Raw genomic sequence first — 16,385 nt, 5'->3', positions numbered from 1 at the left:
ATGCACTAATCAGAAAAGCTCCTGCTTTTATAAAACTATGAAATATAACGATACAGATTTTATCTTCTCATCTAAAAACTATGATGTAAAAATAAATGACTGCATTATTATCTTTTTTAGGCTTTCTTGCAGTGAGTGGCCATTATTAAGGATTCCTATTTTTTTCTTTTTTAGATCAAAGACTGAATTATTTCTGTGTTTACATTTTAAACCATCTTTAACATCATATACTAGTTGTTATTCTAGCCGTTTAATGTCCCATAATGTTCATTTCACATCCAGCATGTTTCTTAACAAAGGTTAAGAAACAAAGGTTGTCTAAAAAGACATGTTTCATCTTTGTTGTCCTTGATTTAGTCCTTCTGTCGTATATTAAAAGTTCTGCCCTCTCTCTCTCTTGCAAATAAGATGCACATTTTTTTTTACATTTTAAAGAAAATACTGTTACATTTTTTTTTCCATTAATATCCCGATACACCGTTTCTGCTTTCCCTTACTTCTCTTACTTTTTTTCCCCAAACCTAATCTTCTTTTGTTGTGTATTTTGCACTTTATATTTTCGCTGAGACAAGAGTGGTCTCTTATACTGAAAAAGCAGCTTTTTCCTACCTCTGCCCATAGGGAAAGAACTGCCTCTGTCAGGAACTTGTGGCAGCCTCCTCCACTAAAAACATTAGTGTGTATGTATGATTTTTAAACCCAAATATTCTTTGTTTCATTTCGAATCTTCGTAATTTTGGATGTAAACTCCAAAAAGGAACTAAAAGAACCAAGGGTTCAGCTTTTATTAAAAGTCAGGTTAGCATCATCCACTCACTGTTGTATTTTCTTCACACACTGAATCCATAAACATCATTTCAGAGTAATTTCCTATATCTGCCAGTGTTTTTCTATTGGCAGACAGTGTTAATAAATCATGCTGTCAATGCTGTTGCTGTTTTGTAGCACTGCTGGTACTGATCAGATCCGAGATGATCTGATAAGGATTTAGAAATGTTTACCACCACTTGTTTAAAGAGCGTTGGTAAAATAAGGGGGTGATATCAGGTCATCTGTTTGCAGGGATATTGAAATGGAAAAAAAAGTTTCCTGTTAGACTGCATCTATGCACTGTGTTTGTTTACTAGTTGACCTGTGGTGACACAGTGATGTAGCTTAAAGTTGGTCTGAGCACCAGTCCTGGTCAAGCTTTTGAAATGCTTTTCACAGAGAAATCTTCTTTATTTAGTAAGAGCCATTAGATTGAAGAGCTTTGCTAGAATGGCACAGTAGCACTAAGTCATGGTGAATTCAGTTCTAACCAATCAGATCAACCTTTAAATGAACTAATTCTGGTAACGAGCTGTTTCCATGTGCATCTCTATCTGAAACTATAAACAATTGAATTGTTGCAGTACCACACAACTGTGGTTTCACTAGGTCACGAGTTCGACTCTTGAGGCATGTTATGTTGTTGCGTGCTTACAGGATCTTCTCTGCAACGAGGGATGGAAATGATCCTGACTTTCTGTGACTCTGCTCTTTCTACGCCTTTCTTCATCTCTGTGTCTCTGAGTTCGGGGCCTGAGCTGGATAGGGGCCCTAGGGCTGCTCCCCTGCCTCTGCCTGCATCGCCCCCATCCAAAGCAGAGGAACTGTCACTTGCTATCTCCCTCAGGTTTAGAGTTGCGGGACATTCAGAGCTGGCTGTCGCAGCTCCTCAGTTATGATGATGAGTTTAGTAAATGGTTTCACACAAGAGATGCTGAGTGGACTCTTGCAGCTTCTAATCGATTGACCCTCCCTCACGGCCCGTGGTAGTTTTGTTAATTGGTCTCCAGCTCACTGCTGACACACTAACCCTAATGGAGAAGAATTACTGCTGTCCCGTCATGCATTAACCTCCCTCGTCCTCCCCTCTTTCCATCAACCCTCCCTCGCTCTCAGGCCTGACCTCTGCTCCCATCCCCCTCCCATCACCATCAACAGCAGGCTCGCTCCACAGCTGGGTAGATGGAGTGAAGTGCACATGCACTCCCGGCTTGTCACATGTTTCTTTGCCCTAGGGAGTTGAGGTCAGGTGACACTGTTGACCGAATTAAAGCACTAAAAGGCAAACCCTCTTTGAGCAGTCCTCTTCCCTAATTAGTTTAGGCATAATTCAGGCATCTGGGTTAAGAGGGCTTCTTTATGCAGAAAGTCAGATTATGCTGCTAGGTTATTATACTATTGTGCAAAGCAAAAAGTATTCACAACTCTTAACTTTTTTTAATTGTCTCACATTTAAACTACTAACTTTAACCTCAGTATAATAACAGCTGTTTGGTTAAGCCCTTGGAGGTTTGTTACACAAAAAGTTTTAAACAAAGAGCATCACAGAGACGCGGCAGTTCAATAAGAGATGAAGCCTTGAAGAAGTTACGAGCAATTTGCCATAATGACAGAGCGTATTTGACAAGTGCAAACTTATGTAGATATAGACGTCGCGATCAGGAGAGCATCAGTAAGCAGCAAAGATGCTTTTTAACTCTGGATGACCATCATGTATTCTCCTAGCGGATTTAAAAAATCAGTTGAATGGACAACTACTAGTTAACTGGTATTTATTAAATCAGGAAGCCAAGAAGTTCAGTCTTTACTCTGGCTCAAATAATGTAGAGGGACACATTAAACCTTGCAGAGCGATTTCTAATCAAACCTTTTGGGGAGAAATGCTTTTCTTTTGCATATATGGATGCATTAGATTGGACCATTTAAAGTCCAAACCTAAATCCAATTGTGAACATGTACGATCACACATGATTTCTACTCCATCTAATTAAGTTTTTTGTGATTTCTGCAAAGCAAAATTAGCAACATTCACATTAAAATTGTGTTAGAAGCAAAGCTTGCAGGGATGCCTTCCAGTTCGCAGTTAGCTGCTCCTTTGTGCCTGTCCTTCACCCAGGATAAAAATAAATACATGTTGGAAATGTTGGCTTTTGAAAGTCCATGTGCATTTTATTTACCTCTAGTTCACTAAAACAAAAAGGGGATATTAAAATGAAAATTGGGACGTTATGGGTAAATAAAGTTTATGTTAATTATTGCTGTAAGGGCCAATAACCAATATTATATATATATATATTGTTTTTCTTACTTTTTCAATACTGTAAAAATAATCTATTGCTAGGGATCTGCCAGGACTTTTTCATGTTTTGCTATAATCCTTAAAACTCCTAATGGCCAATTCCCTCCCCTCTCCCACCCAGAATCAAACATTAACTTATTGATTTAGGCCCAGTTCTTCTAACCTCATTGGATGATAGTAACAATTATGCAGATACATTGTCCACTCTTGTCTTTATTTCTGGTGTTAAATTGAACTTTGAATTTCTGGCGGCGCAGTTGTTGTAAAGGAAGGTCACACTTTTAGTTCTGGTTTGAAAAACAAAACTCTCCCTGTTCCATCACCGATTAGTAGCACTTTTTTTTGGTTTAATTTATTAAAACACCATACCACTGTCAGACAGAGGGCCTTTAGTGTATCTACTAAGGGCAATCTTTTAGGAAATGAAAACACAGTTTTGCTTCTAAAAAAAAAAAAATCTCAGTTTGATCAAAGCCACGTAATTATTTCATTACTTCTTAACTACAGATATATGAACTGAACCACAGACAGGGGTGAAAGGCCATGGATATAGTTGATTTCTTATAAGTGAGCAACATCAACAGACGTTTTTAGCTTTCTCTGGAGTCGTTCCATAACCGATGCACAGAGCACACTGCGGTTTAGAGGATGAAAGGGCTTATTAAAGTCTGTTGCTCTCGGCTCTGGCTTCATTGTGGATGTAAAAGTGTGCGCTCTTTACGTCACACAGCCTGATGAGTCAGAGGAGTTTTCAGATTAAGGGGGAGCTTGAAAGGACTCAAAGTTTGTGCTCTGCTGCTCATGCAGACTTTTTATCTGAGCTTGTGGGTCATTTGTCAGTGGTTTGTATGTAATGCCTCTACTGTGCAATAGTCTGTTTTTAATATAAAACTTTTTTTTCCTGTTTTTTTTTTACAGTGAGGGTGTCTTCAAATGTCCAGAGGACCAACTGCCATTAGACTATGCCAAGGTATGAATGCACACTGACACCACCTCATGACTTCACAGGAGAAACTCAGTTATTGTGCTAGCAAATCTTGCCAGGTTTAATGCATTTATGCTCATTTGATGAGCATTTAGCTTTGCTTTGGGCAGCCCACACCTTTTTTTAATGTTCACTCTCACATATTTGCAGCTTACAGCAAGCAGTAACATGCATTAGTTCCAATCAGGCCTCCCGTCTTATGTCACATGTGTTGGGTACTCATTAAATCCAGTTCAAGTTGTCTGTGGTTTAGCCGTGGGCCACTATATGATTCTCATGGTGAGAACCTTGAGATAAATCAATGGTAAAAATATTTACACAAGTATGGCCAGAAGCGCCACACCTGTTGCTTTATAGGAGTTTCTATTTATCTGCTGGTTGTGGGTTCAACTCCGCATGGGGGACCTGGATTCTACAGAGTCAGCCAATAAGAGTCAAATATCAGCTCCACCAGATCCTGCAGCGATGTTCCTAGTTTGGGGAGTCCAGAAGCTAGGACTGGATCAAGGTTGATTTCCACGTCGTTTCAATCTGACCAGGACTGGAAACTATTTGGCTTTGGGAGAGTATCACCCAGATACTAGAGGCAAGGTGAGGCTGGAGTGAGAGATCAAAACACGGACCTGTGTAGAGAGTGAACTAGAATGGGGCAGAGGCATTTGGCCGTGCGCTACTGTGAAGCTAAGGAAGACAGCCGAAGAGCAGAGAAGGATAGCGGTAGATTGGAGCGCGACGCCAGCCACAGGTGGCCGATGCCATCTTCAGAGCAACAAGAGGAGGATGAATGATAAAAGATTTTATTGACCTTTCTAAGGCTAAAATAAATCTTTTTTTTTTTTAAAGCAAACATCCTTTTAGCATAATTTCTTACTTCATCCTATATTAATGCTATTTTTAATCTGCGCTGTTCCACCATCACAGCCATCCCTATTGGTTGTTGCGACTCAAAAAAAGATTAAAACGTTCAGATTTTCATCTTAGGTGACCATTGCTGCACATCGCATTGCTGTAATCGCATCAATCGGGGCATTTTCATCATTAGAAATGGGTCCTTTGCCTCACTTTGCATAAAAGCGCTCTTAAGCACATCTCTACATATAAATCGATCTCTCTGGTCGATCAAGATACATTTACTGTGAGCACAACATAACTCCTGTAGTTTTAGCACAATTTTCCCTTTACACAGTTTGATTCTAAGTTCATTTAGTTTGCACATCATGACTCAACAGCTAAATGTGTCTCTCTGTAGATGATAGAAAGTATAGCAGCCTTGTTCCAGTCATTCAATCATATTATATTAAATAAACTTCAGAAATAGTCAAATATTGATAACCAGATTACTGACCTCAACCTTAATAGCATTTCCACATTTGAAAAGGTGAAAACAAATGGAAAAGGAATAAATGTAATCAGTATTTGTATGCTCCCTTAGCAAATAGTTTGCAAAGGCAACAATGCTGATTACGGAAACAATGTAAGTGTGAGTGGAGGGGTCTGATTTTCCTCCAGCTTAGGTTAGAAAAAACAAAATAAAATGTTTTATTTGCTTTTTAGATGAAAATAAAGTTAAAATGGTTACAAAAAAATGGCAGAATCAAGATAAAGCTAATACACATCCAAGCATCTGGTCCTACAAGGACAAATATCTGACCCCAGAGTAGACGGGCAGTTGTTTTAAATCCAGTGAGGCTGTGAGTGTTAACCTGACAAGCTCTGCTAACATCTGGTATCTGTGTATGTACTGTAACTCATATCAACCCATCAGGCTCTGATTGGTTAAGAGAACAGCTCTTTTGATCCCTTGACTTTGACTTAATGTTGCAGTAAAAACCTCAATCTCTGTGTCTCAGATTTTCTGTAACCCATAAAGGCAGTAAAACAGGTTTTCACACAGTTTGAGGTACCGGTAGTACTTTGTATCATTACGCAGGATCATGATCTTGAGAAATATGTTTGACCGTTACCCCTGTAGTTAAACAGATTGTCTTTAGATGGCAGAGAGATGAAGGCTGTATTCAGAGGCAAGTTTTCTTTATGTATGATTTTTGCATTCAAACGCACCTGAAGCACAAGAATACGGGAAGAATCAGCTTGCTTCAGCTTTGAGGGTTTTTCTCTTGAGCAATCTGTTAGATTTAGCCTTATTCAGTCTATAAGACAAGCAACCAAAAACATGGAAGAAGCACTGAAAATAATAATGAATATTTGTCTGCAAAACATGTAGGTAATAGTCTCGCCATAGGTTTTAATCCTTTTTACAGAACCCATCTCATAAGCGTTCCTCAGTCTAATATTCTGCCACATTCAGCTGCTTAAACTGCGTTGCTACAACTTTTATATCAATCTATAGAAGTCGATCTATCTGATCGATAGATTTTCGGGCCAGGATTATCTTGTATTTTGTGGATTGTCTCAGATGATGTTTCATTTGGTAGTTTTAAAACCCATTTTCAAAGATCATATGTGGTGTTCTTCAAGGCTCCATTCTTGGGTCATTTTTTATTATTTATTTATTTATTTATTTTTTTAGTATCTTTATGTCCATAACTGCTGCTGCGAGATCTCTGACTAACACCTAGAAATATGGGTCATATCATACCTAACTTTTATTCACTGTATCTGCTCTCTGTTTGTAAAAGAAGCTATTTTAAAATCCTGCAATCTGCCGATAAGATTTCTAGGTGGTAAATAGATCTGAGAGTTGAAGGTCATGTTGGAACCATGAAGACAAAAACCTGATCACTTAATGTTATTTGGAATATGGATTAAACAAGGAAAGAAAATAACTTCCTGAAATGTGCAAAGTGTTTGCAGAGACAGTGAGGAAGGAATTCATTTTGGCAAAGAAACTTAAAGGGAAAATGGGAGGAGCCTGAACTGGAGAGGGATAAGAGCAGCAGCAGCTTGGTGCTAGGAGCTATGAAGGCGCCTGTAATAGCAGGGACTCCCCCAAGGGAAGGATGTGTTCATGGCACACCTGTCAGACATTGTTATTTACCAAGGCGCTCCCAGGCTCCTAGTCGCCTGCAAATTACCCCATCCTGGTGGTCTCCTGTCAGGGTTACCGTGATGCTCGTTGCACACTGTCCTTCCAAAAACGTGCATAAACACAACCATGCAGCCACATAAGAACAGCGCTGCAGTCATTAAAGGATTGCACTGCTGCCACTGCTGCTTTGGTTGTATTGAAGGGCTGAAATTGCTGCAGCAGACAGAATAAACCCCCATCTTCAACCAAAGAGCTTAACCTCCTCCCCAATGAGACTAAGTTATTAAAAGGTCATGCTTGCTGCCGTCTCTGCAGATTCCAAGACTGGGACAATGGGAGAATGCTTCAGTTTGCTTTATGGGATTTAGCGTTTTTCTTCTTTTCCAGAGTTTTTCCACAGCAGCAAAAAAAACGTGCTTCCTCTCAGAATCTGGATTGAATCTCTTACATGTCTGTAATTTCTGTAGGTTTTAAGATTAAACATATTTATATATTTTTTTGTTATTTAACTGCAATTTCCTCCAAAGTTTCAGTGCAGTTGATCAAAGCGCAACTGTTAAGCTGTGATTTGTTTAGAGGGCTGCTGTGACATTTGTTAGGAAGTGGCTTTTCTTGTTTGACCAGTTTCTTTTTTTTTTTTTTACCCTGATAGGATGACAAAGCTTAATTTCACAACTTTAAAGCCACAGGACAACAACCCAGTCGGGAGGATCTGGGGGGATTGTAGCTGTATACTTTCTCCTTTTCATTGTTGTGTGACCACAGATACATATTTCTCTCCTTTTTTTTTACATCTTATTTCTCTGAGGTCCCATATAGTCATAAAGTTCATTATTATCAGTGCAATGACAGCTCTGACTCACTGTGCTGCATCATGATGATGGTTTCTTCCTGGAAAATAAAGCCAAATTCCTCAAGTTCTCTGTGCACCTCAGTAAAAACAATGCATTCTTTCCAATATCTGTTATTTACACAGTCAAACCAATTATCTGGCCTTGCAGCTGATAATTGTGTAGTTTTAAACTAAAAGAAGGCAGTTCTTTACTACCATTTCTTGGCTGACAGTGGGTTTCTGGTTAAACTAGACTTTGTAGTATGTGTCAAAGTCCATAAATAGAAGAACCTTACGAACACTCCTTCCTCCAATCAGATAAAGCGTAAACTCTACAAAAAATGTGTCAACTTAAATAAGGGAAGAACAAAATGTAAATATAAGCCTGTATGGAAATTAAAAGGTCTAGATAAAGTCCTGGGAGTTAATGTACAAATCTTTTATTCCAACCTGAAGAAAAAAACTTTTCCTTCTTAGTGGTAGGAAAAGCTGTTAAAAGCAAGTTGTCAGGCCCGCTGTGGTAAACGATGCAAATATAAGAAGAAACGTATGCAGCTAAGGCAGCTCTTACACCATGAGCTGGTTTATCACTTTCAAGTAAGGTGGCGGGCAGGAATCACTCTGAACTACAGAAGCCCAAGCAGTACATTAGTGGGGAAAAAATTTGTTTTCCCATCTTCTGTTTTAGCAGGGAATTGTAATTAATAAATGAATCATGCAGCCCTGGGATGATGTGTGTTAGTCTAGGGTTTTGGAAATGACTAGAGGAAAATGGCTCATCGTTAGAGATCAACAACATAAAAAAAAGATGAATTACTATTTTTTTTTTTTTTTTTTTTATTGACCAAAGGTGTATAAATATGGAGGTTGCTGTGTGTCTATATTTGTTGATTAAATCTACTACCCTGACTCCATGCCACTTTTTTACCCTCAGATCTACCCAGACCCAGAGCTGGAGCAGCAGATTCTGGCGTTGCCCATCCGCTGCATCCACAGCGAAGAGGGCTGCCGCTGGACCGGACAGATGAAGCAGCTGCAGGTGAGAAGAAGCTCTTACCTCCTCCACTCCTCTCTCACTCACTTGCTTCAGTGCCCAACAACACATGAAGTGAATATGCTAAACATGTCTGTATGTTTTCTTCAGGGCCACTTCTCCACCTGCGCCTTCAACGTGATACCGTGCCCCAACCGCTGCTCCGTCAAGCTGACCCGCCGTGACTTACCGGACCACCTGCAGCACGACTGCCCTAAACGCAAGGTCAAGTGCGAGTTTTGTGGCAGCGAGTTTACCGGCGAGGCTTACGAGGTAAACACAGTTTTGATGGCACAATACATGGAGAGATGACTCATGATGTCAAATGAAAGAAATAGCTGTGCGTCTGAGTTTTAGGAAAAATATTTCCGCTAACATAAGTGCTTGAGGAATTCAACTAAACTTTGACTGCATCTCTTATACTAAGAGGTGTTTTTTTTTTTTTTGTTTTTTTTTTCCTTAGCGAGTGAGCTGAGGCGCCTCATGCTGCTCACTGGCACTTCTGTTAATCCAGACTCTGCCCTGTTTACTCTGCACACCTTTCCAGAATGACTCAATCTACCTTCCTCTTTCAAATGCACAATTATATAAAACGTTAAAGACATGTTTTAGGAAGGTTTGGTTCATTAGTTTTTGGAACATTCACTGCTTAAACTCAGTATATGTTGTTGAAAATCATAAAGTGGCTTTTCAGACCTCGGAAAGCAAGTTTCAGAATGTTCAGTTTGACATCCTGTTGGAAGAAAAAACTCAGCTTCAAAACCACCTTTCCAAACTAAAATACTAAAGGCTCCTATGCAGTCTGGAAAAAAATCTGAATAAAGAATAAAAACAAGAGTATGGTAATCCCTTTTCTATTCCATGTTTAGTTGTAATCCCTCTTCCCTCACCTGTCCTTTCATCTTTTCTTTATTTCCTTCCTTTCCACACCCTTCCTCATTCAATCAGTTTTTTTTTTTTACATATTTATATAATTGATAGATTCCCTAATCACATTGTTGTTTCATGTTTTGTTGTTATTTTTCCCAGAACCACCAGGGTGTGTGTCCTCAGGAGAGCGTTTACTGTGAGAATAAATGTGGGGCGAGGATGATGCGTCGCCTGCTGTCCCAACACAGCATGGCCGAGTGTCCCAAACGCACACAGCCCTGCAAGTACTGCGGAAAAGAATTTGTGTTCGACACAATCCAGGTGGGTTTCACATGAAGCAAAAGACCAAAAACCGTTTTTTATAAAAATGTTTATATGGTGAATAAGAGCCAACCCATATCTGACATGACGACGGACAGAGATACATTTCTTTTCATGGAAGTATCACTGCAGCAGCTTTCTGTCTGAGGCCTCAGCAGAGCAAAGAAGGTCAAAGAAGTGCTGTAGCAGCAGGATGTTTCCATTCAGGGTGTCTCTGTCCTTCTCCAGCTGGATGCTGCCATTAATGCTTTTAACTCAAAGCACCTTCCTCTCAGCACTTCTTCGACAAAAGGGAACGCAATGATTTCCCTTCCTCTCACATACTAGGTCAAGACGTGCTGAACTAAACTAATCTGGATGGCAGTGTGAAACAGCTGATGTTGTGTATTGTTCTGGATTTTCACTATAGTGTGATCAATGCAACTATTCTCACTCTTCTGACCATTTTAATGATTTCTGCTGTCTGATTCTTTACACATACTTTTTGCTCGATCAACTCGTTCATTTAAGCTCATCTCTTTAGTTTTAATAGCATTTTACAAAATGCAATTTTTATTATTTTCTATTAAGCACAATTCAATTGCCCAGTTAAATGCATGCCTGTTTGCTTATATTTAGAATACAATTGGGTCAAATAAAGTTAGTAATATTAGTTGATAAAAGGTTTTCTATCTGCCATTTAGTTTATTGAAATCAAAATGATCAAACAGCATTCACCTGTAAGATGCCTGAAAATGCAGTTAAATAATGAAATGAAAGCATCACTATCTCTTCTTTGAAAAAAACAAAACAAAATGTTTATTGTTTTCATTCTTTTCTTTATAGAACCACCAATATCACTGCCCACGCTTCCCTGTCCAGTGTCCAAACCAGTGCGGCACTCCTAACATCGCCCGGGAGGACCTGGCCAATCACGTGAAAGACAACTGCGGCAATGCGCTTGTCCTCTGTCCCTTCAAAGATGCCGGCTGCAAACACAGGGTAAGGCTGACCTCTGTCCGTTCTCCTGAAACCCCCCATCTCTGGAGGAATTTGCATTGTAACGCAGCTATTAGTGTTAATCATTCACCAGGATGCTTTTTTTAAATCATATTTTCTTTCTGGCCTTGGTAGCTAGGCCTAATGCTTCTGTTTGGCACCTTTATGGCTTAGATAACAGAATAGACATTTATAAGTGACACAACATTTATTTGTTCATTATAGAAGGGTCCAGATATATCAGGGGCAAAGTTATGGTCAGGTGGAAGCACACAGATACCTGTAGAAAATAAGCACTCCCCAATAAAGAGCAAATTAAGTCTGGTTTCCTATCTAGTTTCCTAGACGTTTGGCCTCCATCAAAAGCTACAAATTCATTTTTAGTAAAAGCGTTAAACTAGAAAATGATTACTATATAACTAAGCTTTCCTCATTGGAAAAATATTTAAAAAAATAAAAAGCTTAAAGTAAAAACAAACTTAAATATAAAAGTAATACATTAATTTGAATTCGATTATGGAAAAAATAAGTGGTCAATTATCCTGCCAGGTAATATCCCTATGATTTCTTACATTTCAGAGGTGATAAAGTTGCAAAGGAGCAGCTCCTGAGCTTAAACAATCATTTTAAACACATGTCAGCTTGGTAACAATAACTCTAAGATATTTTATTTGAATAAAAGATAAATTCAATCTAATGTATTTAGAATCTATAATGTTAAATAACACAGGACTCCAATAATGTAGCTGTTTATCAGCATGAGCACTTTTCAGATGAAAAATTAGACATGATTCATCTGTTTTCTCTCCACAGTGCCCTAAACTGGCTATTGGCCGTCACCTGGAGGAGACCACCAAGTCCCACCTTACCCTGATGTGTAACTTGGTTGGACGCCAAAGGCAAGAAATTCTAGAGCTGCGAAGAGAGATGGAGGAGCTGTCGGTCAGCCAAGACGGTGTCCTCATCTGGAAACTCAGTGACTACTCTCGCAAACTGCAGGAAGCCAAACTCCGGAGCAACCACGAGTTCTTCAGCCCGCCGTTCTACACTCACCGCTACGGTTACAAACTGCAGGTGTCAGCTTTCCTGAACGGCAACGGCAGCGGCGAGGGCTCCCATCTGTCCGTCTACATCCGCGTTCTACCGGGGGAGTACGACAACCTACTAGAGTGGCCGTTCTCCTACAAGGTGACGTTCTCCATCCTGGACCAGAGCGACCCGTCTCTTTCCAAACCTCAGCATATCACAGAGACCTTCAACCCCGACCCCAACTGGAAGAACTTCCAGAAGCCCAGCAGCAGCCGCAACTCGCTGGACGAGAGCACCCTGGGCTTCGGCTATCCCAAGTTCATCTCACACGAAGAAATCAAGAAGAGGAACTACATCCGAGACAACTGCATCTTCATCAAGGCTTCTATAGATATTCCCCAGAAGATAATGGGTTAAGATCCATTGTTTTTATTTTTTGTTATGAAGGAGAAAGAAAGGTTAAAGACCAGAACTGATAATTAACCTTAAAAACTTCAAAACATTTACCCTTTATATACTTCCTGCCCTCACAGCCTCTCCACCCCGGAGCTTAAAGGGAGTCTGGTTGTACGAGCTGACTTTAAGGAACTAGAGGGGAAATGTTTGGTCTGCAGAACTGTCACTCGTTGACTTTTCGTTTTTTATTTGAGTTTCTTTATGTTTGCTGACCTTGTAATCGCCCTCTACAATGTAAAGCCTTTGAAATCAAACAGTGCCTAGAGTGTTTATCTTGAGTTATACTTTAATTTTTTTTTTTCTGCAGTACCAACCTAAACAAATGTGGTAATGATGTAGAAATAAGGGGCATCTGTAAGCTAAAAGAAGCTCTGGAAAAGTTCAAACATTCTCCATTGAAGATGGAACCAAGCTGATTAAACCTCATGCCCACATACCTTTTGTTTACATCCCAGTATACTCCTCGAACAAACCCACAGATCCTGGAAGAAATGAAAATGGATAAATAAATAAATTGGTTATTACATTTTTTAAAAATTAAACATAATAGATAATTTCATTTAAAAATGTGCTTACAATGAAACCTACGCCGGTTACTATCTATGATAAGAAAAAGAAAAGCCAGAACCCAGAAAAACTGAATTTTTTTGTATTTTTTTTTAAATGTTACAAAAGAAGAGGGCATCAAAAACAAAATACGCAACAATACTAAACATCTGTTGTTACCTTAGCAGAAACCAGATAGCCCTCTCTTGTGTTGGTTCTAACCAGAGCTCGGATCATTTCAGGAGCCCTCTGATTTACCAAACACATCCTTAACTTTTATAATGGAGTTCTTACACTACCAAGAGCAGTTAAAGCACCTTTCATCAGTCTCCTCCCAACAGTCTGAATGCACGTGCATTTAAGAGTGAAGGAAAAGCCATGTGGCCTTTTACATAGTTTGTCTTCGCATGAGGGTTTTAAGGGTGAGCAGGGCAAACGCATGCTTCCTACGTCAAAACCTGGCTCTCACCTTCTTTTTTAATGTAAGATGTATTCTTGAAATCCTCACTTGATGACTATTCTCTAACTTTTTTGTTACCATTTAAAAGTTGACAACTGTCAAAAGTTAGCTTTTCAGATTTTTTTTTTTTTTTTTTTTTTTACTAAAATGTGAACACCCTTGGTGGTATAACCTATAAAGACGATGAACATTTGGATTAAATGTACTGTTTTACACACATGGGGAATAAAAGGTGTTAAGATGCTTGGTGTGAAGGACTGACTGCATCTCTGACATCATCACTGCTGACACCTCAGCTCAAAGGGACAATGTTGAGCAGCCCTTTGCTGGACACCCGTTTCCATCAAAGCACCACCAGGACCTAAGAGGACTTTGATGACACGGTTTACTTATGATATATGTGAATACTGATGTAAGAACGCAGAAGCACATTCTGTCTTTTTATTATTCCACATGGAGGGGGGAGGGATTCTTGATTTCTTGTCATGATACCAGCTGATATTTTACAGTGACATGAGAAAGCAAGGAGATAAAAACCCTTTTTTGTAAGATTCTGTATTTTTAAAGATGCTTAAATGTTTTATACAAACTCTTTATGTTGGAGAGTCGGGGTTGACTTTGGGAGTTTTCAGACCCATTCGTCTTTTGAACATTTGGTAATTTGTTTGTCTGTGTGGTTTGAGCCTGTTCTCTCTGTATTATTTCCTCTTAAAAAGTATTTATTTTAAGGAGCCATCTTGAGTTTAGACTGATGGCACAAATGTTTTAATATGTTGCTTAATGAGTGCTTGTCAATTTCTTATCTGAAATAAAATACCATATATTATAGATGTTTTACCCTCCTGCTTGTTTGCTTTATAGACAGTTTTTTTGCCTGATTACATCAAAACCTTAATATAGAGTAGAGTAGATGTAGATAATATTTTTAACTTTATGCATAGTTTTTTATTCTGGAACAAAATTGAGTCGTCTGTTATGAGATGTTATGCAGCGACACTACACTATGTATCTGCATCAACATCCGATTATTCCAAGTTATCAAATCTTTTGGCAGAAAATGTGGTTAAATGAATAAGTATGCGTGATAAATATTTACTTGCAGGAGGAAACTGAATTCTATTTTGGTTAGATCAGCTGTCCTAAGCTGTTGAGTTACATCAGATTTAACTAGCCTATAAGGGGTTTAAAACCAAAATACACTAAACAAGGTGTCTTATGATAATATGCAATTAAGTTAAATGATAATTGAGATATTTTTTTCATTTAAAGGCTTTTTAAGCCAACTAGCACCCTCTGAAAATATTCTATGACTGTAACCTCTTTTTACTAAATTTGTATTTGACAAGAGGTGCACATAAAAACCCTTTGAATTGTTATACCTCCTTAGCCTGGGTGCCATTCCGAACTTAGTCCCGCCCACAAAGTTTGAGGTCGGGGAAGTTCGGTCTGGCTCTGCTCCATAGTAGCGCGAGTATGATCGCCCACCCTCTGGCGATCCAATCAAACTGTCAGGGCNGCACTCCGTTGCTCTTATTGGTTGTAGGTCTATCCAATTGAGTGCAGAGGCATTTTTTTTTCCTGGTTCGTTCGAAACACGCCCCACAATCACAGCTCTATGGAGCAGTATCAGACTCATATTCTGACTAGAATTGAGTCGGACTACGTCAGGCTAATACCTCCTAGCTTCCACTAAATTCAATTCCCTCAGAGCCCAACTGACTTATTCATTAAACATACCATATCTTGATTACACAAAAGCCAGTAAAATTCACCTATTAATCAGTCCTGCTTTCCCTGCAGTAATATCTTATATATATTGATGCAAACAAGCGCAAAACTCTCATTTAACCACATTTTTTTCTTGAAGAATTTTACAAATTTCTCCTCCTATAATAAACATTTAGAGATGTAGGTTAGGGACCAACATGATTTTGTAAGTTTCTCCAGTTACTAAAAGCCAGAAATGGTTGGAAGTGAAACAGCAAAAGGAAGTGAGACAGACAGGAGTTTGCATCAGCTTTCCATTTGGCCAAAGTGCAAGATTATAGAATAGAAAAGGGAGCTTTTAGTATCAAAATCCCTTTACAGCCCTTAAAGAGGACGGTCTTGCATTTCATTTACTCTGCACTGTGGCCAAGGTCCTGCAAAAGCTATAATCATCTTTCTCTCAGTGCTCATTTTAAGACTCAAAGATAATAAAAAAACATCTGTTTGGGAAAAATTAGTGGGCTTGTTTTTCATTTCAAGAATCATCTATTCAATAATACACAACGTTTTTAAATGTACACTGAAAACTTTGGACTTTCCTGGCATAGTGTACAACCAGCAACCCTGTGCTCCTTCAGGGCAGGGCAGTGACAAAATAGTAACATCTAATTGCATGTTAGCAGTGTTCCTTACTTCCCATGTGGAGCCGAGTCACATGCAGCTCGCTGTATACAGGGCAGTCCTTTGGCTTTGCTCTCTGAAATGACCCTCTGTTCAACAGGTAAATGATTTGCAGGTAGTCACATTCCCAGCACAGTGAGTACAAACACGTAACCTTTGGTCAATATAAGCTGAGAGGCAGATGCCAGCGGAGTTTTAAAAAAAGGAAGTGGTGGAGATGAAGAAAAGCCCAGCCCATGAGGTTTTCCTTTTCATTCCACAAAAACCAGCACATCAAAGAGAGGCTGCAGTTTATGAAGCGGTGCCATGCTGTCGGTCCTCATACTGGAATTTAACAATTGTGTTTCACAGAGCTGAGGTCAACACGGGTGGTTTATTAGTAGGGTGGC

The 16,385-nt window shown here is 39.2% G+C and overlaps 1 protein-coding gene across 1 annotated transcript in view; it reads left to right on the top strand.

The window, feature by feature from the left end:
- The window catches only part of traf4 (TNF receptor associated factor 4), a 38,450-nt gene extending 24,020 nt beyond the window's left edge, over positions 1–14,430 (top strand). The window contains exons 2-7 of the mRNA XM_015383752.1: positions 4,028–4,079; positions 8,850–8,954; positions 9,060–9,221; positions 9,978–10,139; positions 10,965–11,120; positions 11,931–14,430. Coding sequence (XP_015239238.1) covers positions 4,028–4,079; positions 8,850–8,954; positions 9,060–9,221; positions 9,978–10,139; positions 10,965–11,120; positions 11,931–12,563 — 1,270 coding nt within the window. The 3' untranslated portion in view covers positions 12,564–14,430. The remainder of the gene's footprint in view (positions 1–4,027; positions 4,080–8,849; positions 8,955–9,059; positions 9,222–9,977; positions 10,140–10,964; positions 11,121–11,930) is intronic.
- Positions 14,431–16,385: the final 1,955 nt, after the last annotated feature.

This window comes from Cyprinodon variegatus, unplaced genomic scaffold, assembly GCF_000732505.1.
Source record: "Cyprinodon variegatus isolate N-32 unplaced genomic scaffold, C_variegatus-1.0 Scaffold14, whole genome shotgun sequence".
In the NCBI taxonomy this organism is placed as follows: Eukaryota; Metazoa; Chordata; class Actinopteri; order Cyprinodontiformes; family Cyprinodontidae; genus Cyprinodon; species Cyprinodon variegatus.
This window is presented reverse-complemented; position numbering and strand designations above follow the sequence as displayed.